This window comes from Melozone crissalis, unplaced genomic scaffold (genome assembly GCF_028551555.1).
Source record: "Melozone crissalis strain CALT ecotype California unplaced genomic scaffold, PUWL_Pcris_2 ptg000041l_1, whole genome shotgun sequence".
Lineage (NCBI taxonomy): Eukaryota > Metazoa > Chordata > Aves > Passeriformes > Passerellidae > Melozone > Melozone crissalis.
Genome location: NW_026535819.1, coordinates 10,075,135 through 10,099,345, shown reverse-complemented (window position 1 = coordinate 10,099,345; position 24,211 = coordinate 10,075,135). Strand labels below are relative to the sequence as shown.

Genomic DNA, 24,211 nt, shown 5'->3' with positions numbered 1-24,211 from the left:
GCAGCAGAGGAGATGCTGGAACAACAGTGGAAGATGAAGGGATGGACTCTTAGCAGGGGTTAATCCAAGGTTTATTTCAGGAGTTCCAGGGAGCCTCTACAACCTCAGGGGGCTCCTGCTGAGAGCCCTGGGAGATGTGCCAAGGTTACATTTAAAGGGAGGTGGAAACCTAAAATAGATAAGATTTTACTAACCAATAAGAAAGATGGATACTGGGGAATGGACATTTAGAACAGGATATGGGGTCACACTTGGGGGGCTGACCCCTGGCCTCTGGCTGATCACTCCATGTCCTGGACAGAACGTTCTAGATGGAGGGGATGGGATGCTGAGTGACTGAGGGTGGGAGTTTGGGGATGATCTCAGCAAAGGAAAGGGATTACACAGGTAGAGGGAGGGGACACAATCTGGGGTGAACCACTTGGGGAAAATAAGGAGATACAAAGACAAAACCATTATAAAACATAAAAACACGCTACAACAAGTTGTAACATTAAGTTCTTGGTCTGCTGCCTGGGATGTGAGCTGCTGGCATCTTCCCATTGTCATAACCATGTAATGAGAGTGGTGCTGGAAAATCAAACAGCTCAAGGCACATTCCCCAGCAGTCCTGTCCTGTTGGTGATTTGAACATAACTCCCAGCTGGTGATACTTCCTGCCCTTCCTGCCCTCCCTCACCTCATTCTGCCTGCAGTCATGTAAAGGTTTTCTTCCTGCCTGCAAAACGCTGCCCTTGTGGCTCTCTGTGAGTTGGGATATTTGGATTTACAGAATGGTTTGGGTTGGAAGGCACCTCTGAAGCCCAGCTGGTCCAGTCCTCCTACCGTGGCCAGGGACACCTTCTTTGCACCACCCAACCTGGCCTTGAATGTTTTTGTGTCATTGTTTTTTAACTTATGGGTGTTTCAGTAGATGTTAGTGGGCATCAAGTCATTTTATTGCACATTTTGAGATTCCCTTGGTGAGCAATGGGAAACCACTGCTGCAGCTTTTTATGTATTTTCTTCCCCTGACTCATGAGATGGATTATTTGGATTTGTCAGACCATGCTCTATTTGTGAGATTTTTATTCCTTACAGCAAGGAATGAAAACCTTGTATCAGCTGTAGGTTTCCAGTCATTATTTATCAATCTGTTTTTATTTTTGTGGTCTGCTTTTTACAAATACTGACCTGGAAGTCAAGAGCACAAAACCCCTCTTGATTTATAAACCTGCACCTTAAAATGTGGAATGAAAGTGTTGCTCACTGTGACCTTGACAGGCATTTTATCTTTTCCTCCATCTTTGTGTAGAGGGTTGGTAAAGTTTTAGTTCCATCAATCTGGCAGCAGCCCAGTTTGTGAAGTCTCTCATTCCTTCCCTTCCACAAGCTGTGATGAGTAACTTTGTTTGATTCAAGTGTCAGGGAAAATGTGCAGAAAAATGCAGGGATAATGAAGTTAGGAAGCTTTTCTTTTTTTGGCACCTAGATTTCTTTTTTACAGACCACCAGTTGTGTTGGGTAGAGAATGCAGAGGATAAAGGCCAATTTTGGTAGGTGCCAATTTTGATGTTTAACCTGATCCTTGATGTGTTCCTTCTCTTTGCAGTCGATATTGAAGAAGACAGTGACAGTGACAGAAACTCCTTCAGCAGTTTTCCATTACAGTGCTGTGCAGGACTCCTGTAACAGCAAACACATTGATGCCATCGTAGAAACAGCAAAGAGAGACCTCTCAGCCCTGATGAAACTTGATGTGAGTTATTGCAAGGGGAACTGCCTTTGCTTTGCTTTGCTTTTCATTTCATTCTGCCAGGAACTGAAAAGTGGATTTGTCTCCTCAGTGTGCTGGAGATGGGCTGGATGTTTTACTCAACAGCCTGTTTAGGTCATTAGAGGGGTTGAAATAAATTTGAATTATTCTGTCATTTCAAGAGACCAGGCTGGAATGCAGAGCAGGAATCTCCCCTCTCTGTGCAAGCAGCACATGTGCAATTCCTGCCCCCTCATGAGTGTGGAAGTTATCTAAAGGTCCAGGTGCTTGCTGAACCCAAGAATCCTGGTAGCTGCATCCCAGGGAGGTGTTTGGGTTTGGATTGTCCCTGTGCTTTCCTGGGGGCATGGCAGCATCTCCCAGCTGGGTCCTGTGCCCATGGCAGGGGCTGTGCCTGGTCCCTGCTGGGCTCAGCCCCTTGGTTGTCAGGAGCCAGGACATCCCTCTGGCTGTCCTGAGCAGCCCAGACCCTGCCAGGGGGCTCAGAGACCCTGGCACAGAGCCCAAAATGCCCCTGTGGTTTTGGTTATGACCTGTGGAGCAAATTACCAACCTTAAATGAAGATCTGCAAGCCATGACAAATTAAGTAGAATGATAGTGAATTTATCACAAGGTGAAAAAGTAGATTTTAGGGTTTTTGGTATGGGGGTTCAGGGGGCAAGATGGAGGGATCTGGGTGTGTCCAGCCTTTCTCCTTCTTCTTCTTGACCTCCATCTTCTGCTGTGATGTTGGCACTTTTAGATTGGTTTAGAGTAGAAGCTCACTGTCTAACATAGGTGATAGGTGTTGGAAAGTAATTGTAAATATTGTACACGTAGTTTTTAGTATAAAAAGACAACACCACCCCGGGGGCAGGCAGAGTGCCTGGACTGTCTTGCTGAGCGGATCTTGGCAGGACAGGAGAAAGAATTTTATAGATAAGGAACAATAAACAACCTTGAGACTGAGAAATGAAGAGCCCTGGCTCCTTCTTCAAGTGCCAGGCTGGGAAAAGAGACTTTCCAACTCTTCTTGGGGTCACTGTGACAAGCTAGAGGCCCAGACACTTGGTGGTGTAAGAAGGATTGAAAATTGTTCTCATCATTCCAGCTGCATTTCATTACAGAGGTGTGTCTGTTCATGTGGGTGATCAGACAGTTTGGGAAAGCTCAGCATCTGTCTCAGTCAGCCACAGACAGCCCTGGTTTGTTCCAGCCTGTTCTGCAGTAATTCCAGTCTGCTGCTGCTGCCAGGGGCTGGCACAGCTGCTGCGCCTCCCCCTGCCTTCAGAGCTGTCAGCAAACAACACCAGCTAGAATTTAAAAGATTTTACTTCTAGATTTTAGCATTCCTTCCTGACTTCCAAAATTATTCCCCTTGCAGCTTCAAAATCCCTGTCAGGGTCTTGCAGCTCCCAGCTGTGAGGCTGGAGGTGCCTGTTCCCCATCCTCACCGATCTGAGGTCTCTCAGGCTGCAGGAGCCTTACCTGCCTCATTATGTTCATTTTCAGGGTTTTTCAGGCATTTGTATCCTCATGAAAGGCTGCAGATTATTTTAGAATAAATTATTGTTGCAGAAGGAGTAAGACTTCATCTGTTCTGTTCTTGATCCAACTATCAGATCATAAGCAAAAATGCCAAGATTACTGAAGCTCCTGATTACAGCACTTTTCTTTTAGTCTAGAATAAATTTCTCAGTAATTACCAAGTAGCAGTTCAGAGATAAAGTTGATTTCAACAGTGTCCTTAAAATGCAGCTCCTAATAGGCAGAATTTATAACATAAAGATCTAAATACTGGTGAAATAAAGTAGGATTTTCAAGCACCTTAGTTTTTCACAAGCAAATTAGAATCTGTTGGGATGTGGCCAAATGTCAGAAATTGAAATCTCATTTTTTTTTTCCATGTAGTAATAGAAAAGTTGATTTTTCTACAGGCAATGCAAGAAGAATCTTACTGTGTACAAAATATTTGTGTTCAATGCTGCTCTGCTTACATGAAAGAAAATAAATTCTTGTAAGGTCTTCTCTTAAAAAATGAGATGGAAGCATTTTAAATTGTCATTTTTCAGAGCAGCCAATCAGAGTGAATAAAATTGAGATGTTTTGATGACAGATGGTAGCTTTGGGGTTTTTTTTGATTGTTTAGTTGGGGTTTTTTTTAATGTGACAGAGAGAGAGGATAAATGTCTCTAGAAAGAGAGGCATTATTTCAAATAGCCTTTAGGTATCTGACTTCAGAATTAAAATTTTCTTTTTTTTTTCTTTTAACTTGAATTCCTTGGATCTCTGTCGTGAATGGTTTTCAATCTCCCTCAGTTTTTGTGTGTTTTCAGCTTTATCTATGATGGGGAGGGTTTAGCAGTGTTGCAGGGCATCTCTTCTTTGTGAGTTACAAGGGAATTTCCTTTGACAAAAATATTATTTATCCCAGTTAATTATTGCTGTATTTAAATTGTTTATAACTGGTTTGTGTTTTCACTTCCTACCACAGACCCTTGCTAATTTGTTACCCAGAAATAGCCTTTGTTGCTTTAAATTTGCTATTGTAACCAACTTTGTTGAGTTTCCTGCTGCAATCATGTATCACAGTCCTGCACAGAAAGAAACTTGCTGGGAAATGGAGCTTTTTGGGGTAATTATTTTGTTATTTTCCCTCCTTGGGGGGCTCAGTGCAGGATTTTAGCCTAAACCCTGTGGCTGTGCAGTGCTGAATTGGGGTTTGCTGGTCTCCCCCATGTGAGAGAGACAGGATGGATTTCATTTGCCATTTCTTTTCTTCATGGGGCAGAGGTTGCCCAGCAAAGGAGGATTCCAAGCTCTGCCTGAGGTCACTCAGTCCCTGCCATGCCTGAGGCACAATCAGATGGTGCCAAGTCATTTCTGGCAGGTTTTTGGCTGAGCTGCTCTCAAAGATCTCCAATGCTGAGGCTCTCACAGCCCTGAGTACAATCTATCCCAGTGCTTAAGTAGTCTTAGACATGAAGAAAATCTTGGCAGCAATTTTTTATTTTTTGAGCTGATGCAGCCTGAAAATGCTCTTGATAAGCAGAGCTCATGGGGGAGCCTGAATTCCCCTGCTGAGAGGCACTTTCAGAGTTACAACTTGGGCTTTGAGAATAGATAATACTATACAGCCATAAATGTCTAAATATAGAAAAAACATTATAGAAATTAGTTGAGTTGCTGTTGCTGAACTGAAATATTTTGACAGGTGCTTGTCAGGTTCTCTGCATTGGATATGTTCCCATGAAACAGATTGGCTTTAATAAAACTATTTTTGATGAAAATATGTTCTTTTTATCAGCAGTAGGTGTAAAGAATAATTGTGATTATTTCACTTGCACTATTTCTTTTCACCCCAAAATAGAACAATTCCAGCCTGGCAGAACAATTACACTGGTGGAGTGTTTACATCTCTGCTGTGCTGGTTTCCTGCTGGAATGGACTTGATGGCTGGGGTCACATTGTGCTCTGCTCTTGTGCTCAATTGGTTCTCCTGTGAGTGCAGCTTTAGTGCTTCTGCCTCTGAGGCACAGCCAAGCACCCAGGGAGGCTGTGAGAGGCAGGACTGCTTCAGCCTGACCTGTGCACTCGTAACTGAGCCTTGCTTTGTGTCCCAGCCCCTTCAGGGGCTGATAAAATGCTGAATTTCTGAAGGTTTATAAGAAGGCTGCAGAGGGACTGAGGGCATGGAGTGACAGGACAAGGAGGAATGGCTTTAAGCTGAAGGAGGGCAGGCTGACATTGAATATTAGGAAGAAATTCTTTATTTGAAGCATGGTGAGACCCTGGCACAGGGTGCCCAGAGCAGCTGTGGCTGCCCCTGGATCCCTGGCAGTGCCCAAGGCCTGGCTGGACACTGGGGGTTGGAGCACTCTGGGACAGTGGAAAGTGTCCCTGCCTGGACTGGATGAGCTTTAAGGTCCCTTTGAAACCAAACCAGTCTGTGACTCTGTGATTTGTTGGTTTGAGTGAAAGTTATGCCAAAGCAAAGGGGGCCTGAAGCATTAGGGTTTGATCCTGGCTGCACACAGGACCCCAGATTGTGTGGGCAGTTCCTTGAGATGGAAAGAAAACTCTCTCTGTGCCTGTTTGGGTGTCTGTTACGCACTCAGGGTTGTGGTGATAAAAGCAATGTTTGGATCAAAGGAAATTTTAGGCTCAGCCAGCTCATCTGCTTGGCATTGCAAGGGATTGGGGTCCAAACTGAGGGTGGCTTTTGGGAAGATCTTTCCTCCCATGTGCTTTTCATTTGGGAGTGAAATTCCCACTGTTGTGTGCCTGAGCACAGGAGCTGATGAGCTTGGGGAAGCTTTTGTTGGACAGTGTGTGTGACAATGTGCTCTGAGCTGTGTGCCCAGGGCTGGGCTGGGACACAGCCAGTGCTGGATTATCCTGTCCTGGTGCTCCCTGATACAGAGAATCTCCCCTGGTTTCACCTTCCTTTGCAAGTAACTTGATGTTTGATGGTTTTCATGGCAGCTGATACAGATCTCTTTTCATTAAAGACCCTTTAAGAGTCTGGGGGGGAAATTGATGAATAGAAAATCCTTAAGAATCCAAATGTGATCAATTAAAATGGATCAATTAAATCACACCTTAATGAATCAATTAAATCACACCTTTTTTTCTCTTCTGGGAGAAATATTGGGTGGGTAGAGAATTATAAGACTATCGTCCATATTTTAAAGAGATCCAAGTACTTGTAATGTAGTCTTAACTGTTGTTCTTACTTTATTTGGGTGGTTCCTCACATTCTGGCACCTTTACCTGTGCACAGAGCAGTAAATTGTACCTCCACCCTTTTCTTCTCCAGAATCCTGCCCTGCTGAATGGCAAAGTGACACTGCACCAGGTCACTGCTGGCACTGTGCTGTCCAGGCAGGGAGATCAGGTGAGTCTGCTCAGCCTGTGCCCCTCCACGAGGTGTTTATACACATTAATGGAAATAAAACATTCCCACCTGTCCCCTCCCAAGCCACCCCTTGTGGAGGTGAAGCCCCCCAGCTCTGGGCCCTCCTGCTGACAGGACAGGGCTGCAGCACAGCCAGGGTGGGGCTCTGGGTGTTGTCAGCTCTGATGGACCTCCTGGGAAGGTGTGGGGTCATCCTTCATCTTCCTCAGGAGCTCTGGGGACTGGCAAGCCTTCTCTCAACCCTGCACTTTGGGTTTTATGATGCCATCAGTGGCAGTAGAACCCTCATAGAAAACCAATCCAGCATTATTTGTTGAACAAAGTGTGTTTAGGATATAACAAGCTTCATTTATAATAATCCTGTGTAAATAGAGGAGTTAAGCAAAGCAGATGATGGGCAGCTGCAGTTGCACTGCTGGGCTCTGCCCTGCTGACCTGCCATGCCCCTCATCCTGCAGCTGTGATTCCCCATTATCTCCTCCTCTCCCAGTTCTGTTGTTATTCCTTGATATCTCAAGATGCAGCCTTCATTTTTCATAACCACCCAAAGAGAAATGCATTTTTCAATATTGTGCCTGCTTAGTTTTAAATATTCATGCCCTGCTTTTAATAATTCACTATTGTATCTTATTTTACCACCTAATTGTTCAAAAGCTATAGGGGAGCTTTCTGGGAAACAGATTGGTCATGATAGCTCTGTCACTGGGATAATTGCTTTGAAAATCTGGGGGGGGGGGGATTTTAATTGAGCTCTTTTTTTTATTTTGTTTTGTTTTTCCCTCCCATTTGCTCCAGGATGTCAATGTCTGCTTTGTGGTCTCTGGGGTGCTCCATGTGTACCAGAGGAAGATTGACTCTGAGGAGGACACCTGCCTCTTCATCACCCACCCTGGGGAGCTGGTGGGGCAGCTGGCTGTGCTCACTGGGGAGCCCCTCATCTTCACCATCAAGGCCAACAGAGACTGCAGCTTCCTCTCCATCTCCAAGTCACATTTCTATGAGTGAGTTCTGCCATTCAAACATACGTAGATCTGGGGTTTTTAAAGTATTTTTTAGAATTTTTATTACTGTATTGAACAAAGGACAAGGGGAGTGACTGTCCCCCTGTGCTGGGTGTGATGAGTGGGGGGGTCACTCATCAAATCCTGGGGTTAATTTTGGGCCACTCAGTGCAAGAAGGACATGGAGGGTCTGGAGCCCCAGGAGAGGCTGAGGGAGCTGGGAAGGGGCTCAGCCTGGAGCAAAGGAGGCTCAGGGGGCCCTTGTGGCTCTGCACAGCTCCTGACAGGAGGGGACAGTGGGACAGGTCAGGCTCTGCTCCCAGGAGCAGGGACAGGAGCAGAGGGAATGGCCAGGGGAGGTTCAGGTTGGACTTTTGGAAAAATTTCTTCACTGGAAGAGTGGTTGGACATCTGAGCAGGCTGCTCTGGCAGTGTGGAATCACTGTCCCTGGAGGTGTTCCAAAAAATGTGTTAACACCCAAGATGTGGCACTTTGTGATAAGGTTTAGTGGGCCTGGAGGTATTGAGTTAAAGCTTGGACCCAATGGCCTTGGAGGTCTTTTCCAACAGTAATGGTGCCATGGATTTAATCCCAGTGTTGGATGTTTGTGCTGCTACAGGTGCATCCCACAGCAAACCAACATTTCTATGGGATGGGTATAGGAGTGTGGTCCCTCTCTCAGGTGGTTTAACTCCAGCAAGGAGCAATTCAGGGAACATGACAATATTAAATGACTTAGAGAAAAATCTTTGTTCAAGAGCACTTAATCCAGTGGGGTGGGAATTATGGCTCAAATTTCATATACTTCATAATTCAAATTAGAAAATCTGCCCAGAGCGTGCACTTTGCTTGGTTAATTGCTGCTTTGGCCAAGCCCTTTGTCTTGGATTAATTATTCCTTTTTGCTGGAAAACCTCCCCAGTTCTGTTCCCAGACAGAGCCAGGGAGTTGAGTGTGTTATGAGTGATTGTTGTGGGTGTAACTGTGGGGTTTTAATGCTCACTAATAGGTTAGAGAATAATTCCCCTGTGCAAGACAGGTTCCTTCCTGGACCTTGGAAGTAGCACCTGACTTGGGATTTAATGCTTAAAAGGAAATACAGGTAATTAAAAATGCAGTGTGATGGCTGTGGTTAGCCTTGTTGCCAATAATAATGATTAGTGCCCTTGATTTATTCTGTGATCTTGTCATTTAGAGTTAGAATTAGTTCACAGACATCATTTGTGTCTAATGCACAATCTCCTTTTCCAGTTTCTGGAATGTTCCGTGAGTCCTGAGTTACACAGAGCACTCTTGTGGGGTGGTTGTGTTTTGTTGGCCCCTGTGGTGTCCATCTCTGCACAACCTCCTCCTTTCTAAACAATTGTTGTTTGTGTTCCTGACCAGCTCCACCCCAGCATCCTCACTGTGGGGTTTTGGTTTTCCCACCCCAGGCAGAGGCTGTGGAGCTGAACCTGCTGTGCTCAGCAGGTGCTGCTTGATGAGCTGTGTTCTTCCCAGGCTCTGAGGTGCTTGTCAATTCTTTGGCCTAATTTCTGAGAGATGCTTCCCACTTGTGCCATTCCATGTGGTTCCAGGCTATTTCTCCTAAACAGTCACTTTTTCTCTCTGTCTTTTCCTGCTGTTGTTTTCCTGCTTGTTTCTGGCTTCAAATTTCATTTTGTTGTCTCAGCCAGCCTGGCAGATTCCACCTATTCCTCTTTTTTTCTTTTTTTCTTGTTTTTTTTTGCTACTCAGGACTGGATTCTCTCTCTTTTACTGAAGCTCATTTTCCTGAGATTTCTCTTCTCTCTCAAGAACTGAATTACCTCCTGTTAATTCCAGATTACCTTTCTGCTCCCATTAACCCCTTACCAGTCAGAGATCAAGACCCATCAATCTATCAGCTCACAATTATTTTTGGATCCTTTCCAAATCTTTCTTTTTCTCCTTTAAAGTCTATTATCTGTTCTCTCCATTTTACAAGCTCTGTGATATTCCAGCATTTCATCTTCACAATTTGTCCTGAAGCCCAGGCTTTATGGCACTTCTGGGCCCATACTTAAAAGTGACATTGGAGAAGGGTTTGAAAAGCATCAGGTTTCTTCTGGTGCTTCATTTTTGCTTTGAATTCTATGAGAAAGAAAAATTTGTTAATAAAATAGGATGTAGTTCTTTTTGTCATTTTAATGTAAATTCTATGTTCATAGTTCCACAATGTTCAGCTTTCTCCTTTGCCTGGAATCTCAGAGGAATTTTTTTTGTCTTAATTTGTTCATTTTCCTCTTAGCATACAGACTAGGTGAAATTTGACAAGAACTCCTGTTGTTCTCCAAAATTTTATTCTTCTTTTCCTGTCACATGTGTTTCCTCTTTTCCTCTCTGCTGGCCTGTGGAACACTCTGTGTTTTTTCTCAGTAATTAATGAGAGGGTGAAGCAGAAAGTGGTTGTTATGAGGCAAAGAGCACAGCAATGGAAGGAGCTTGGGGTGGAGAATTGAGTGTTGGATTGAATCTTTCCCATGAAACTCCAGGGCAGTGGAATTTCTCCTCTTTTGTGCTGCTGGCTGCAGATGCAGAGTGCAGGTCCAGGGGTGGCACAAACTGGTGATGCTGGATCCAGGGCTGATTCCATGGAATGTGCCTGCAGTGCTCTCAGTGTGCAGCTCCTGGAATCAGGAATCAAGTTGTCACCAGGATCTCCTGGGGGAATAAATTCAGGATCTCTGCTACCAGTGGCTCTCTCACATTTTCTGCCTCTGTAAATTTCACACTTCAGAGGTTTCATCATATGCACTTGTCCAGAGAAGCAGGAAAGCTTTGATTTTTATTTGGTCTTGCCAGCTAAGCTGAAAATCCCATTGCAGCCACATCCCCAAGAACATCTGCAGAAGCTCCAGACTTTCACAGAAACTACTTAGCCCTTATTGTTACACTTGGTCAGCTTTCTAGTAAAGAATCCTCAAAGGCCCTCCAGAAACCTCTGTAGTGCAGAGCTGTGGATTTTAATTTTCCCAGTACTTGTGCCAAACAGGAGATCAGGGATGTAAATGCCCACGTGAGAGGAAGGAAACTGGGCTGATAATGGGGAAAAAACCTCTTTTCTCATCTCCTCCATCTCCTCCTCACCAAGGGTGGGTCTCACCTTCTGTGTTAATTCTGTTGTGGAAGCTGCATGGAACTGAGGGACATGAGGGAACTCCAGGTGGAAATAAAAAAACCTGTTTGTATTTTGGATGCATTAAGTATTAAGAGATATATTATGAGGGAGGAAAAGAATAAATGGCTTTTATTGATGACAGCAGACAGCCTGTGTGGGAAGAGCCTTTGAGGTCTAAATAAGCATTTGGAGTAAAACCAATGAGCTAAACCATCCAGGAGTTTTTAGGGGCTTCATTTAACTTTTGAATCTGCTGAGAAGGATAGGGCTGGGTGTTTTCCATGTGTCTGTTGGTATCTTGGTTGGGATGGCATAGAAAAATCAGGGCCAGAGAAGAGGGTCAGGAGAGAAAAGCTATCCTGCTTTTTGGTAATGGTGTTTGTTGCTGGATCTTTATGTGTTGTAAATGTAAGAGCAAGTGTTCAGTTTAATTTACCATGGAGACATTCAAGTGCAGGTGTGTGAGTGGGGTAAATTCAACATTAAATAGGGATATGTACCTGTGGATCCCTGCTCTTTCAATTCCAGGGCTTTTGACTGAAATGTTAGGCTCCATTATTGCAGAAGCATTAATTGGAGCTCTGGGTGAGGAGAGCATCACTGCCCCACAGTCCCTGCAGCTCTGGGGCTCTGGCTGCAGCAGTGGCACCAATGAGGGACAGTTCTGGTGTTGGAGAGACTCCAGGGCAGGTTCTGTGCCCCATCCAGGCAGGGCAGAGCTCCTGGGGAGTCTGCTTGTGTTGTCAGTCTTGGATTGTGGATCTCTGCTTGGGCTTTCTGTGATTCTGCCAGGATGTAATGGTCCACAAGAGCTGTAAAAAGTTAGGGAACAAGGAGTGGCAGTGCTCCTTCTGCACCTTTCTCTCTTCCTCTATTTAGGGGTGATGTTAGATACACAGCTGATTTGATTTGTGCTGAGAGAGAGCACAAAAAGGAGATTTTCTTACCATCCTTCTGAAGGGAACATGGATGTAAAAAAATCAACAAGGATCCTCAGGAGGTTACAGGTGAAGAGTGAAGTAATCTTCAGTCTAAAAAGGAGGAGAAATTGGATATTCCTGCCATTCCTGCAGCTGGAGCAGCCCTGTAGAAGGACCTGGGGGTGCTGGGGGTGGGAGCTGGAGCTGCCCCAGCCCTGAGCCCCCCTGAGCCCTGGGCTGAGCCCAGCGTGGGCAGCAGGGCAGGGGGGATTGTGCCCCTGTGCCTGGGCTCAGGTGAGACCCCACCTGCAGAGCTGCCCCAGCCCTGCCCAGCACAGGGAGGAGCTGGAGCTGCTGCAGAGACCCAGAGGAGGCTCCAGGGGGATCAGAGGATGGAGCAGCTCTGCCGGGAGGAGAGGCTGGGACAGCTGGGATTGTGCACCTGGAGAGGAGAAGCTTTGGGGGGACCTCAGGGTGGCCTTGCAGGGCCTGGAGGGGCTGACAGGAAACATGGAGAGAATTTACAGGGGACAGCACACAGAGAATGGCTCCCAGTGCCAGAGGGCAGGGATGGATGGGATACTGGGAATTGGGAATTGTTCCCTGTGAGGGTGGGCAGGCCCTGGCACAGGGTGCCCAGAGCAGCTGTGGCTGCCCCTGGATCCCTGGCAGTGCCCAAGGCCGGGCTGGACGCTGGGGCTTGGAGGACCCTGCTTGTCCATGAGCGGGTTTCATGCAGCTCCCTCACCTTTCTGTGGGCACTTCTCATGCTGGGGCTGCAGACACAAATTGACTTCTGTGTGAGATGTTATTTCTTTTTTGTGAAATAACTATTTTTTAGTAGTCTGCCCTTGATGCTGCACAGGGAAGACAAGCTGCCCTAACAGGCAGAACAGCCTGACATGTGTGATCCATTCACCCCTGGGAGTGCTTCAGGAGGTATTTGAGTGCTCACTCCCACAGTGACAGGGTGAAGCAAGCTTCAGTCTAAAAAGAAGGAGAAATTAGACATTCCTGAGCAATTTCCAGGAGTCTGTGAGATTTTTGCTAGGCCTCACAGTCACTGTGGAGTTTGAGTTGTCCTGGCACAACCTTCTCAGTTTTTCAGTTTGAGGAACATACTGAATTACATGGTGTCTTTATTATTAGAGACTTTTAAGCATGACTAAAAACATTCAGTGTGAAGATGGGGAGCTTTAATAGAAGATATTTCAGCTCTTTGTGGTCTTTGCAAGAGGGAAAAGGAAATATTTGAAATGCAGAGCAGGTGTTTTATTTTTAAGCACCTCAGACTTTACATATAAAAAGATTCTGATGTGATATGTGGGGGAAACTGAGCACGAGCAAAGGACTGAGATGGGCAGAGCAGCAGGGAGGGAAGATGCAGAGGACAGGATGAACATTTTCCTGAGTCAGGAGGGACCTGTGTGAGGGGAAATGAGGAGAGCGGCTCATACACAAGAGTGTTGCAGACATCTTTTATGAAAAATCCTTTCCTTAGGATTTTTCCTTCTGAGAAGCTGAGAAGCCTCAGGAACAAAATATAAACAATGATTATCTGCTGCTGTGGAATGCAACAGGTGCATCTGGGATTGGTCTCATGTGGTTGTTTCTAATTAATGGCCAATCACAGTCAGCTGGCTTGGACTCTCTGTCCAAGCCACAAACCTTTGTTATCATTCCTTCCTATTCTATTCTTAGCCAGCCTTCTGATGAAATCCAGTCTTCTCTTCTTTTAGTATAGTTTTAATATAATATATATCATAAAATAATAAATCAAGCCTTCTGAAACATGGAGTCAGATCCTCATCTCTTCCCTCATCCTGTGACCCCTGTGAACATGGTCACAAAGGAGCTCACATGGCTCCTGCCCATCCTGCTGCACTGGAAGAGGGAATTGGGGCAGACAACAGGACTGGCATCCTGCTCTAGGACAGTGCCAGCTCTGAGTGCCATTTGTTTGGGCTGGGTTGAAGCTGGGCAGCCCCTGTTTGGTCAGAGTGCCTGGTGAGAGTGGTGGTGGCGGGGCTGGGAATTCCTGCCCAGCTGATCTGGGATGTGGTGCCCGTGGGTCTCGGGTTTTGGTTGATAATTGCTGCCCCAGATGTGCAGGGTGTCTGCTTCAGCCCATGCAGCTGAAGAACGAGTCTGGACTCTGCACTTTTCGGTCTTGAGGTTGTTTATTAATTCTTATCTATAAAGTTTTCTTTCTGCTCAGCAGGGCAGCCACAGGCACTCTGTGTTGTCCTTTTATACTACAAACTATGTATAACATATTTACACTTAATTCCCAATACCTATCACCTGTGTTAGACAGTGCACTTCTACTCCAAACCAATCCCAAAGTGCCAACAACACTGCAGAAAATGGAGAACAAGAACAAGAAGAAGAAGAAGAAAGGCTGGACACGCCCAGATTCCTCCATCTTGTCCCCATAACCCTTATACCAAAAATCCTAAAATCTACATTTTCACCCTGTGATCATTTTGTTATTACACCATTCAAACCTGTGTGAATTTCAGGTCCTCACACAAAGCTGGTAACTTCCTCCAAGGGTCAAAATCACATCCCCAGGTGTTCTGGGCAGCATGCCAGGGTCTCTGAGCCCCCTGACAGGTTCCTCAGCAGCTCTGGACACCCGGAGGGATGCACTGAGCTCTGACATGTGGGCAGCTGTTCCTGTTGGGGGAGGCTCAGTAACTCTTTGTTTTTTCCCCAGGATCATGAGGGAGCAGCCCAGCGTGGTGCTGGGGGTGGCCCACAGTGTTGTGAAGAGAATGTCCCCCTTTGTCAGGCAGATTGACTTCGCCCTGGACTGGATGGAGGTGGAGGCTGGACGAGCTGTTTACAGGTGAGATGTGGACAAAATTGTGTGTCTGTTGAAATTTTCCTGCTTCATTAGCTGTGCTCCCTTGGGGATGTGTAAATTGAGAGCCTCAGGCTGTATTTATCAGCCATTCCATTTGTTTTATTTGTTTGCCTATTTTGAGATTATTTTCTTTCTGCAGTACCTTCAACATTGCTTCAATCTCTTGTCTCTACATGTTGCTAAATTACTTTATACTGTTCCTCATATTTTCTGTTGTTTTGGCAAACTTTTTAAGTGATATAATTGATTAAGACACAGTTCCATGTTCTGGTGGTGGTTTCTGCATTGTTGAGGGCACAAAGATCTATTGCTCAGAGGTTTTCAGCCTTTCTGAAACAAACAGCAAAACTCAAAGGTAATTCAATTAGGCTTATTCAGCAGTAAATTGAAAATAGGAATTTTGTGTTTAAGGGGCAAAAGTTACCTTGGGAAAACTTATTTTTATGGATATGAACTAGGATGCAATTGAGCTGTTATGTGGTTGCTGCAGTGGTGGGAGAGTAACAGACTAATTAGAACATGATCTGTATAATTGTAATTTTTAAAACCATACCTGCAGCACCAATGCCAATGGAAGTTTTGGATTACTCTGTGCATCAAAACACTCCTAGCTGTCAATATCTTGTTAAAATCTTCTGGAATTCCTTGCATTTGTTTAACTCCACCACCAGAAGTGTGACATTCCCAGCAGCACTCCTAATTGTGCCAGCAAAAAAGTTGTTGGCAGAGAAAGGTGTGTGCACCAAATCTGGAGCTACTTGGGGGTCTTGCTCTTTGACCTGCAGAATTTCCTCTGCACGTCCACGTTGAGCTTGCAGTGGGAATGAGCTCCTGAGTAGCAGCAATGAGCCTGTGCTGTCCCCTGGGCCTGCTCACACCCTGGTCATGCCCTGCCAGTCCTGGCATGGAACCCCACACTGCCCTGGCTTGGAAAGGACCTTAAAGCCCATCCAGGGATACCTCCCACTGTCCCAGGTGCTCCCAGCCCTGCCCAGCCTGGCCTTGGGCACTGCCAGGGATGCAGGGGCAGCCACAGCTGCTCTGGGCACCCTGTGCCAGGGCCTGCCCACCCTCACAGGGAACAATTCCCAATTCCCAATATCCCACCCATCCCTGCCCTCTGGCAGTGTGAAACCATTCCCCCTCATCCTGTCACTCCTTATCTCAGCTCCCTGTGCACAGCCTGTGCATTTACACATTAAACCCATTTCCAGTCACCTTTTAACAACAAGTTCCTGCTTCGTTTCTCATTTGCTCATTAGATATAAATTAAACACTTCCTTGCATCTTCCACGCCAGGCAAAGAAAAACCACCAACTTATCCAAAACCTCCACATGTATTTGCTGAACAGGGACTCTTCCTTTATCAAAAGGATGACCCCCGTGCAGAGAGAAATTATGCACCTGACTCCATCTTACCAGAAAGCTAATGAATTACTTTATTATAATATATTATTCTATATTATATTGCACTATATAACATTACATCTAAACTGAATCTGCCAAGCACTCCACTGCACACCATTGCACAGAGTCCTGTGAGTGGCAGCCAACAGTCCCAACACACACACACACTTGGCCCTTGTCCTGGTTTAGGGCAAATTTGGGAGAAAACCTCCAAAGGGGGCCCCTCCAGAAAGCAAACCCACATGGCTTCTCCCCCCAACCAGGTTGGGAAGGATTCCTTGGAGAGAAGTGGAAAGAACCTGTTTGTTTAACAGGCACAGCACCCCCAGCACACAGAATGAACAATACCAGCTGACACCACTCTGTCACTGCTCTGACAAAGATGACAAATTCAGAAAGTCTCTCTGGGGGTGGTCGCTCTGTTCTCAGTCCCTCCTGTGCTGGGGCAGCTGCTGCAGCCACAAGGTGCAAACTCTCGGTGTTCCCAGGGCCCAGTCCGGAGCAGGTTTGAGTTGGTCCAAAAAAGGGAAAGGAGAAACAGTCCAGGGAAAATTCAGACTGCATAGCTAAACTAACTAATGAGCAGAAGCAAGAGCAAAAGCAAGAGCAAAGCAAAAAGCAAAAGCAGCACCATGCACTGCCCTGTCTGTGTGTCCCGCCAGCCGTGGGGGAGCAGCTGATAAGAAACCAAAACAAAACTTTCACTCTTCAGAGCCAGTCTTGAAGGCACAGAACCTGATATCCAGCATAAACAGAACACATGGATGGGATACAAGCATCATAAAGTCACCTTAGGACAGCCCTGATTGGCCAAGGAAACAAAACACCATCACTCTGGGTAAACAATCTCCACATTGCATTCTACTTTGGAACAAACACAGACACAGCAAATGAGATAAGAATTGTTTTCCATTTATCTGAAGTTCAGAGAATGTGAAACCCAGAAATATTCTTGGGAAGAATTGTGCCTTGCTTTTCTCTGTGAAGAGAAATGTGGCACCATTCCTTGATGCTGGTGGTTGTTGTTCTTCCTGCAGGCAGGGGACAAGTGTGACTGTGCCATTCTTTGATGCTGGTTGTCCCTGCAGGCAGGGAGATGTTGGGGAAGATGAAACAGGAAAGCCTTATAAATATAATTGCCTGGCTAAAGATTTTGAGAATATGGAAACTATAAGTGAGATTGAAATGAAAGCAAGCTTTGAGATCCCTCAGTTACTGAACAACTGGAAAACAATGGTGTGGCCACTGAAGGTGATCCCCTTTTGATGGAACAACACCCTCTGCTTGCAGACAGGCCCAAGGGGCAGAGCAGACCCTACAGCTTGGCAGAAGGGGCCCAAAGAGGAGTTTGTAGGGTTTAAAATGTAACACAGTATGGTAATGTAATGATTCTTATAGGCTGTGTGTAAATGCTATAGGATTTGTATCTTGTACTAGATTGGTTAGTGAGAATTAGAATGTTCAACACAGAAGAAGATTTATTGTATTGTAATGGGAACCTTGCTGTCTTACGCTTTTACTCTCTTTCCCTCTCACCCTCTCTCTCCCCTCTCTTCTCTCATTCCTGCTCTGAGCTGTGTTTGGCAGCTCCCAGCAGGGCCCTGCACCCAGGCCCTTTGCAATAAACCCCAAGTTCCTGACCTGGCTGCAGAGATCTCTCATCTCCATCCATCCCCACCGTCCTACCCCCTGACGCTCCCTCCTACAGGGAGACAGGTCAGACTGTGCCATCCCTTGATGCTGTTGTTGTTCAGACTGTGCCATCCCTTGATGCTGGCTATTGTTCAGCCTGTGCCATTCCCTGATGCTGTTGTTGTTGTCCCTGCAGGCAGGGGGACAAATCAGACTGCACGTACATCGTGCTGAACGGCCGCCTGCGCTCCGTGCTGCGCATGGACGACGGCAAGAAGCACCTGACCGGGGAGTACGGCCGGGGGGACCTCATCGGAGTGGTGAGAGGGGCCTGGCCCTGGGAAATGGGGTTTGCTCCCTGCCAGACACACTCAGTGCTGCTCCCATCCCTCAGGCAGCTTTAGGCCTTCCAAAGTTGAAAACCTGGGAGGCTTCTTTCAGCCGGGGAAGTTTTTATAGCGGTTGGCGAATAGGGTTGAAAAGAAAGATAAACCCAAAAAAGGTTGTGTTTTCATTCCTGCCCAGTGCTCCTCTGTGCCATGGGTTACCTTCCACCCCTTTCCTATTCCAGCCTGTTGAATTAGGGCTGGAATAATTGCAGGAATGTGCCCTAACTGGGGATTTGAATAAATTCAGTGCCACAGGAGGAGCCAGTTTGGGTGAGCCCTGCCCTGGAAGTGTCTGGTCCAACCTCCTCAGAGTTAGCAGAGCCGACTTCAAAGCTTTGTCAGGTTTTTCAGGGAGTGTGTAATTATTATAGCTATTAAAGCAACTGTTCATTTCAAAATTGTAGTATTTATCCATATTTAATTTCTCTCTTGTGTTCACTTTTTGTTTCTCAGACCTAGTTTTGTTTCTCAGAAATAGGAGTCATAAATATGCGTGGCTTGTTTGATTTTTATATTTAAAATCAGAAGATTTCTGAAGTTCTGAGCTTGTTGTTCAGGCCCTTTTCTGCTTTCTGAGCTGAAAACTAAGCATTGAAAATGTATCTGTTTATAGGCAGAATTAGCATAGCTCTGAAGCCATGTGAATTGGGATTAGTTCTATGGGAAGAAATTTATTTTTATAGGAATGAAGGGAAAGCAGGAGTCTGAGGCTCCCCTTAGAGAGGTGATCCAAAATTTTGTCTGTGGGGTCCATGAGGCAGTTCTGGTGCTGCTCCCAGCAGAGACAGGGCTGGGCTGCTGCTTCCCCATATCTGATATTTCCATATGCACAGGGTTTAGGGATCTCTTCCCACACTCAGTGGGATTGTGTTGGCTTGGGATTGTGTTTGGAGAAGCAGGTCACTGCTGGAATGTGCTTCTAACACAATTTTTATTTGTTTTTTTTAAATTTCTTTGGGATACTTCATTAAAGGTAAAATGACATGGTTTGACAGGAACTAAAGCTGACATCTTTTGTGACTAATCACAATGGTGTGAAGCCTTTTGGGGTGTGAAGAAGGGATTGTCAGTGTCACATCCAGGCATTTTCCTTCTTTCCTCTGCCTGTGGTGTTCTGCAGCTTTTCACTGTCAAGCTCCTGGAGTTTTGCAGAGTTCCCAGGTTAAAAACAGACCTGTTCTACTTTCTGAGAGCAGTTTTGAGTGGCAGGGCAGCATATGGTGCTCAGAGGGTGGTGAGGCTCTGGCACAGGGTGCCCAGAGAAGCTGTGGCTGCCCCTGGATCCCTGGAAGATGCCAAGGCCAGGCTGGATGGAGCAGCCTGGGACAGTGGGAGGTGTCCCTGCCCATGGCAGGGGTGGGATGAGATGGGCTTTCAGGTCCTTTCCCACCCAAGCTTTTTTACTATTCAGTGTTTCTGTGAAATGGCCTAAACGCCACCTCTCTGTGCAGGTTTTTCCAGGCTGGCCCAGCTGTTTCTCTGGGCAGGAAGGAGGAGGTGGGTTGGTGGAAGGACTGGGCTGTGTTTGCTGCAGCAGGGCCTTGTTTGCTGTGAGTGCCCAGGCAGGGATACAGAAATACCCCTGCAGTTTGTGCCTAAAGCACAAGTCCCTGTTTTGGATCCACGTTGTGACATGAATCACGTTGGAGACTTCAGTGGCTCTGTGGACGTTGTCATCTCCTTCCTGCCCACAGTTCCCAGCCCCACTGACTCACTCTGCCATTTGTTGGAAGTGTCTCCATGCTCTGGCTGCCTTTTGCAAACATGGGGGAGGATCTGTGAAGAATGCCAGCATTATTTCAGAGGGCATTAGCAAAGCGATATTTTTGCTTTTAAAAAAGTTTTGTTTATCCCCTTCTGCAGAATCTGTTATAAACCTTTAAAAACCTGCTGAAGGGTTGGGTTTTTTTTTCCCTGACATTAACATAATTGAGGTTTTGGGTGCTTGCAGGGAATGAAAGCAGCAGTTGGTGTTGGTAATTGGTTTTTTGGTGAACTGGTGGCTTTGATCCTCCCTGAACACCTCCTGTGTCACCCCTAATTGTGAGCACCAAGCAAACAGAGAGTCTTGTAGTCCATGGCTTTTTGTTTAGTGTCTCTGTGTCAGAACTTTAAAATGTCATGTGTCATTTGCATAGGAGATAGGCTGTGCCATTGCTGCTTGCAGGAGCCCGGCAGTGCAGGATGGAGCCTTCCAGACAGGATGTTCATTTCCAAGCGCGTTCCTGCGCTCCCGGGGCTCAACTTGTGGCTCAAACTGTTTTGTTCCCTGCACTGACTCAATGGCATCTGTTCCTGAGGTCTGTCAGTGCAGGGGAGAAGAGCAGACTAGAAACTGAAGTTTCCTTCCCTGTGGAGTTGCTTGAGGAGCTGACAAGGACGGTTCTGTCAGGGGAGAAGGATCCTGACTCTCAGGGAGACATTGTGGAGGGACACTGGCTGCTGCTGTGTTGAAAGCAAAGGGAGATGACCCATCTTTGTTGATCAGCATCGAACTCCAATTTATTGATCTCACTTACACACCTTTATAGTGGTGTTAATTAAGCTCATGCATATTGCAAAATCCGAGCTCATCATAGGTCACAGATTACACATTAACCCCTCCTTTTGTTTACAATGCCTGTGGTTTGTTATTGAATCCAAGACTTATTTTCTCACCCTGTTATGAAAGTTCTCAAGGCCTCCATGTTATTGAAGACAGGCTTGAGAACTTAGCTGTTTACAGAAACAGGCTGTGAGAATTTGCTCCTCACAGCTGCCTTTTAAGCCATTTCTGAGCAAAATTCTCCAACACTGCTGGCCCTATTGATGGGCAGCTCCAATCACTGTATCTGGTCACAACTCAGTTTAGAAACTTCCAAGGAATTTTTAAAAGACAATGATGAGTCTGTTAAATAGTTCTCTCCCTGTTGAAATACAGTTGACATAAATCTTGCTTTCAAGAGACTAAGATTTGAATCATTTAGGCGAAATCTTTTAATTTGGTGGTCCATTGCTGTAGATGCACTTATGGAAAATTGTTGGAATGTGAATTTTATCTACCAGCTAAAGGGTCACATTTCTTATATTATTATCATTTCTGCCATGCCCTGGGTGATCTCAGAGGAGGTCAGAGGAGACATTTGTGTGTTGATGGAGTGGAAGGGCTTCTCTTCACCAGCTACTTGTTTAAAATGCTTATCTTAGTCTCTCAGTTCTTTTCTTGATGTTGCTGCTTTGTTTTTGATCTTGATGAACCACTGGAAATTGTAGTTTTTACTCTTGTTTTCTTGATCTCATTGGCACTTTGTTGTGTGTGAGAGAGGATTCCTTTTAATTTGATTTTTGTGCCTATCAATGGCAGGTGTTGGCCCAGGCTCTGAGGTTCTCTTGTTCCTGGCAGTGCTGCTGAGGCTGGGGCAGTTATCCCCTGGTTTATTCCAACTGCAGGGCAGGTTCTCAGAGCACAGGGTCACAACTCCAGGCCTGTGTTGAGGTGGCTGTTCTTTGCTTTTTGCACTCTTGGGAGGACAGCAGTGGGTGAGGAGAAGGCAACAATCCCATCAGAGCCATTCCTCAGAGTAATCTGTTGCTGGGTTGAAGATGTTTGTGCACTGCCTGCACCCTTCAAACAGCTGCAGGGGATGGAACCTTCAATGCAGTGAGGATTTTATGCAAGGCCACCTTTGTCTTCATTGAGTTCTTAAAGATGGTTATGGTGTTGGGGAGATGCCTGAATGTCAGACAGATCTTAGAGTTAACTCCAGATATTTTCCAGAGCTGGGTTTTTAGGTGGCATAAGCTGGATTTACTGGTAATCCCTCCCAGGAGATGTTGTGTGCAGGGTCTGACCCCAAACCAGTCACCTTTCCAAAATACCTGCTGAGGGGGGAAGCTGCAGCCATGTTTTGGTTAATTCAGCACCTTTTCTGCTTCTCTTCAGCAACTAGAAAGTTCCTCTTATCAGGAGGGCTGCACACCATGACTTCTGAGTGCAGAAAGTGCTGAACAAGTGCAGGAAGGCATTTATGTGCACTGACTCTGGGAACACAGGGAGAAACTGCAGAAAAGAACCCTCAGCTGCCCCAATGCTGCACACACTGATCCTGCTGGGCAGGAAATCATCTTTTACATTCTTAGAAATAAGACATTTTAAATATTTTCAGATGTTAAGCTGTTTATCTAATTAAGACAGCTAAATGGCCATGGCTTTTTTTCTCTCTAAAAAGTTGAAACCCAAGAAGAATCTGTAAATGGCTTTTGATTTCCTCAGGGGATTGGAGCATTGTCCTTTGGAAATGTAACACTGTTAGGAATCTTTAATTGCTGTGTAATCCTCAAAGGAATCACACAAAGGGAGCTATCAGGATTACACTTGTCAGGCTTTTGTTCTTTATGAGTATTAATGTTATCAGGCAGCTCCAAAGCCAGCTGAATGTCACTGCACCCTCCACATTAAGGCTGCTTGCTCTGCCTTTTTAAACATGTGGATTTTTTTTACCAATTCCTTGTGGTTTTGTGGTTTTGTCAAACCATGACTACTGCATTTGCTGAAGCTGCAAGATACTACAAAGTTATTTTAGGTAAATTCAGATTATTGGCACCTCAGGCACACTGTGCACAGACTGCACTTGGGGGAATTGGTGGTGGGTGAGGTTCAGGAACAGACTTGGAAGAATGATCCTTGAAGGGATTGTTCTCTTTTCATCTTTTCCTCTCTCTCTCTCTTGGTAATTTATTACTAAAAATGATTATTTTCCTAGCAGCATCTTAGGTGTGAACTCATATTTAAAACAACCAACAAAAGCAAAGCCAAAAAATCCAAACCATCCATTGAAACCCACAAACAGCAAACCCCCAGCATTTGCCAAAGGGAGGCAGAGGGAGCCTGAGGGATGAGTTCACATTTGCACCACTGAATTAGTGTCAGAATCAAATGAGAAGCTGTGTCCTGATTTCAAAGCCCATCTTGAGAGTGTTTTTGTTAAACTGAAATGGCACAGGGCTTTATGTGCTTGATGTGCTGGACCACGTTATTTTTTGAGAGTATGGGGAGCTCTGATGACAGAGAGTGACGGAAATTGTGACCTGCTGGGTTCCAGACAGGTAATTTCATGCATTGGGCTGTCATTCCTTGGGATATTGGGTGTCTCCTCCTGCTTCCAGCTGAAGTCTCTTGTGATAATTCCAGCTATCAGCTCACTCTTGATGCACACCCTGATCCCCTGCAGGACAGCTTTTTATACCCCTTGCCTCCTTCTTTCTCTCTTCCATTTTGAGGGATGCCACATGGAACTGGGCTGGCTGGGAACAGCAAAGGCTAAAATTGCATCCATCCCCTTGAACCCTGGGAAATGCACAAGGCCGTTGAAAATTTTTGTTTTCCTTGGTAGAACATTCTTTTTTTTGGCAAGCATCCTTAAATAAAAACCACTGAGATAGAGAGACAGAGATAAAAGTGATCCTGGTCATTGCCACCAGAATGCTTGGATGGCTCTGAGTGGTGGGAGCAGAGTGCAGTGGAGGTGGCAGGAAGGATTTTTGGGGGAAGAGTCAGCAGTGGAGGGTGGGGAAGGGTCCCTGATAAAGTTCCAGCCAGCTTTGGGACTCTGTGTGAAGCTGAGTTGAAAGGAGTTGGATCTCCCCCTTCTAGGAAGTATCTGAGCAGCTCATCATGGGTTGTTCTCTCTTTTTCTGTTCTGGAAGTTCAGGAATCATTCACCCAAAGAGGAGCAGCCTGCCCAGGGCACTGCCGTTGCAGATCCTCTTCCATCAGCCTGGTGAATGTGATGGTTTTGTTGGGTGTTTGGTGTGGGTGTCTCAGGTGGCTTCTGACAGAGTTTTTGGTGGTGTTTGGACTGTAATGTTGTGTTTAGGGCAGCACAACATGCATGGAACTTCAAATCTCTCCTACAGCCACACGTATACAAGGAGTAAAACTGAAATACAGGGGGCTGAGCTTTTACCAATTCCCTTCCTAGCTTTCATCTTCCCTTTTTTGTCCCTTAATGATGTTCTCAGCTGCAACAGGACTGTCATTGCACTGCTACAAAGTGCAGGCTCAGTCCTTTGGGGAGAGCCTGTGGGATGACTCCATCTGCCCTAATTACAAAGCACAGCAAGCTCAGCCTTGTTTCATTTTTACCTGTATTTTAGATCTGCTCTTGCTTGTAGCCATGTACAGATACACAAGACTTCCATGCACGAGTGTGTGTAAGCC

General features: G+C 45.8%; 2 protein-coding genes across 2 annotated transcripts in view; both read left to right on the top strand.

Annotated features, from left to right (window-relative positions):
• The window catches only part of PNPLA7 (patatin like phospholipase domain containing 7), a 135,528-nt gene that overhangs the window by 26,728 nt on the left and 84,589 nt on the right, over positions 1-24,211 (top strand). Inside the window, exons 15-19 of the mRNA XM_054283911.1 lie at positions 1,592-1,738; positions 6,556-6,633; positions 7,450-7,655; positions 14,435-14,566; positions 17,820-17,943. Of these exons, the coding sequence (XP_054139886.1) occupies positions 1,592-1,738; positions 6,556-6,633; positions 7,450-7,655; positions 14,435-14,566; positions 17,820-17,943 (687 nt within the window). The remainder of the gene's footprint in view (positions 1-1,591; positions 1,739-6,555; positions 6,634-7,449; positions 7,656-14,434; positions 14,567-17,819; positions 17,944-24,211) is intronic.
• The window catches only part of FKBP15 (FKBP prolyl isomerase family member 15), a 159,178-nt gene that overhangs the window by 116,202 nt on the left and 18,765 nt on the right, over positions 1-24,211 (top strand). The window lies entirely within an intron of this gene.